General features: G+C 43.1%; 1 protein-coding gene across 1 annotated transcript in view; it reads right to left on the bottom strand.

Moving 5' to 3' along the window:
* Positions 1-498: 498 nt before the first annotated feature.
* LOC118795858 (TLE family member 5-like) overlaps positions 499-3,254 on the bottom strand; it is a 21,526-nt gene continuing 18,770 nt past the window's right edge. Inside the window, exon 7 of the mRNA XM_036554611.1 lies at positions 499-3,254. This exon is cut by the window's right edge and continues 4 nt beyond it. Coding sequence (XP_036410504.1) covers positions 3,031-3,254 — 224 coding nt within the window. The 3' untranslated portion in view covers positions 499-3,030.

The following is a 3,254-nucleotide window of genomic DNA, read 5'->3' on the forward strand; positions in this document are numbered from 1 at the left end:
GGAAGCAGAGGAAAAAGCAGCTTAAACAGACCGTACAAACACGCAATCAGAGTGGAGACCTGCTGTGAAACGGCAGGCATTTGCTGGCATCAGTAAGCACGTGCTCCCCCAGTTCAGATCCGCAGCACTCTCAAATGCTAAAGGAAACAAAAAGAGAACGAAAACAAAGGCTATGGGATCCGGGGTGTAGCATAGTGGAAAGGAGCAGGGCTCATAACCAAAAGGTTGCTGGTTTGAGTCCCCGCTGAGGCACTTTCAGTGTGGCCTTGGGTAAGGTACTTAACTCAGTGTTGCCTTAGTAAATATCCAGCTGTATAAATGAACAACATTTAAAAATTGTGATCTATGTAAGTCACTTTGGATAAGAGTGTCTGCTAAATACCAATAATGCAAAGTAATTACACTGTCACATGCCTAAAATGAAGAATCAAGAGACACAATATCACCATTGATTTTTTTTTTATTTGTAAGGCACCATAAATACTTCCTTACTGCTGAACCTTTCATTCATTTATAGTAAGTTTTTAACTTTAAGTTTTTTTTTCCTCTCTCTTTTTAAAACGAAGCTTTAATATTGGTTTTCATAACACAAACGACATACATTTTTGCCAAGTACACACTTAAAAGGTTTTACATACAACACAAAATAAGAATTTATAAATGACCTTTACAGGGCTCCAAAAGGGTGCAATGCTTCATATTATTGGCATGGGGGTGGGCAAGGGGGGAGGGAATATTCCATAGCGCTGCCATTCTCAGACATGGCATGGCAGAACTTTAGTACACTACACCAAAATTTTCCAGGACAGACAGAAGAGATGCAGCTTTACACATACAAAAATGTTAAAAAATTATATGTATATAGATATACATTTATATTTATATTTATATATATATAAATTGGCCCTTCACATACCATTTATAGGTCTCAATCCTGTAATTCCTTTCCCATTCCTAAAGGAAACGCTTCGGCGTCAAGTGCTTTGAACAACACAGAAGCAACATACAGAAAATCGTAAAAACAAATCAAAATGTCACTTTGACATTAAAAATGAACGGGCTTCCATGCAAGAAATGAGTGCCGCAGTGTGAAATATTGGATGGCTCTTCGCTTACAGATGTGCTGGGGCGTCACTGCTTGCACTCACAGCTCAAAAGGAAATGACACACAGACAGGCAGATACCGAGTACACACTCGTACATGTTTGTGCACACATAGATATGCACACACATGTAGCATGACTGTGGCCAATTGCTTTGAATGACTAGACAGATAATTCAGAGACTCCTCTAGTCCTACAAGCACACAGTGTGACCTACTACATTCCAAAGTTGACACATGACATCACACCCCCAAGATATAAGCCAAGGTCCTGATTCCGCTAAGGAATAAATCTGAAGGTCAAGCGTTACTAACCCTGCGATCAATGTGCTATTCTCTATGTTATCTTTACACTGTACAGAGGAACTTGTACTTTTCTATATGTAAAATGGACAGGCCAATCCATCCTATACCAATTGACTCCTTTTATAACTATAAGACAATGGTAAGATAAATTATTATGTATGTACCTTCACACTTATGTACTTAATGTTTGTTTTTTTCTGATTGGTTCTGGAATGAGTCGGCATTTATGGGAGGAAATAACAGTCAACCTGTCTCTGAATAAGATGGTCATTTTTTATCAAAGAGGGGCTAGAGCTGACGACATATCTGGCTCCCAGAGTGCTTTCTACCCTCTGCTGCCACAGAACAAAACCTCCTTTAAGCAAACACAAACAAGATGTCTCCTTTTAGTATTGTTTTGGATTGTTTCGATCAGATGTAAGAAACCTCATATTAAAGACTGGGTTTGTCATGACACTGACACATAACGTTATACTTTACAGTCACAGTTACAGTTACTGTAAAGACGGAGCTAGGGCTCTGAATATTAATATGGCCTCTGATTCTGAGCACAGAACCACACCGTGCCCCAAACACAGACACCCTATAAGCATGTCCAACCACCACAGCACTGACCCACACAGTTCATCCTCAGGCTGTACCAATGAAAACAGAGCGTCGATGGATGACTGAGCCAATCAGTAACTTATAAGGGTCTGGTCCTATTACACAGGCACACATGTGTGCACAAACGCATACAGTGAAAGAGAAGACAGAGGTGTGGCAAGGGTGTTTCTTTTAACAGAAGGAAAGAAACTAAAAATTCTTTAGTTCACCCACACTTTTACCACATTTGTATTCCATAATCATAACATCCTTTAATTTTATTTCCCCCAGTTTCTACTTATGGTTTTTTATTCTTCGGCTGTGAGCGAGCCTGAATGGTTTTTTGTTTAAGGGAACTATGACCTGTAGAGCACAGGTCTCGTTGGATAAGCGGGCGCACTGATGAGGTACCAGGATGCTGTGCAGATCAGATGACACCAGTAACAGGGAACAGTGCTTGACCACAATTGATCTCATCTCTCTGTGAATTTAACCAAAATCCAATACATCATCGCCCTGCGGGTGACTAACCTACTCTGGGTTCTAATCACACAGAGCTCCAGCATTGGGGGTTCCTCCTGTTTGGAGGAGCTGGACTTTCAGGGCAGGGCATCCATAATTTGCACAGATATATAGAAGGACCAGGGGCATTCTCACGTGAATCGTGAGGAAAGCAACATGAAAGATGGTGCAGGGGAGATGCAGAGCTGTATGTTCTGGGGGGAGTGGCATTTTATCAGTGGGTACTGGGGAGAGAAAGTGAACCAAGTGAAGGAGGAAGCAGAAAGGGGGGAAAGCCAAACTGGAAGCAGGAAATGAAATAATGATTAAATACACTGATATGAACGATTAAAAACTATTTTGCCAAAAAAAGGAAAAAATGCCAAGCATGAAAAAATTACAAAAATGAAAAGGAGTGGGCTGTTGTGGAGATGACAGAGGAGCAGAGGAGAACAAAGAAAGAGAGAGCGGGGAGGTGGGTAGCAGGTTGAGAGAGCAGTGAAAGTGTGACCCCCCCCCCTCCCCAAACGAGACGGTTAGTCAGACTTGTCCCCATCCTCGTCGCGGTGGCTGTCCCCCGCCTCGCGGGTGGCCTTCTCCTCCTTGGCCAGGTGGGCCTGAGAGGCCAGGATGCTGGAGAGGGAGAAGAGGCCAGAGCTGGAGGTGACAGCTGGCAGGGTGGGTGGGGTCAGGCCCAGGGGGAGGGGCGTCATGGGCAGGGCCAATCCCTGCAGCTGGGACAGCTGATGAGCCTGGAGCT

This window comes from Megalops cyprinoides, chromosome 20 (assembly GCF_013368585.1).
Source record: "Megalops cyprinoides isolate fMegCyp1 chromosome 20, fMegCyp1.pri, whole genome shotgun sequence".
Lineage (NCBI taxonomy): Eukaryota > Metazoa > Chordata > Actinopteri > Elopiformes > Megalopidae > Megalops > Megalops cyprinoides.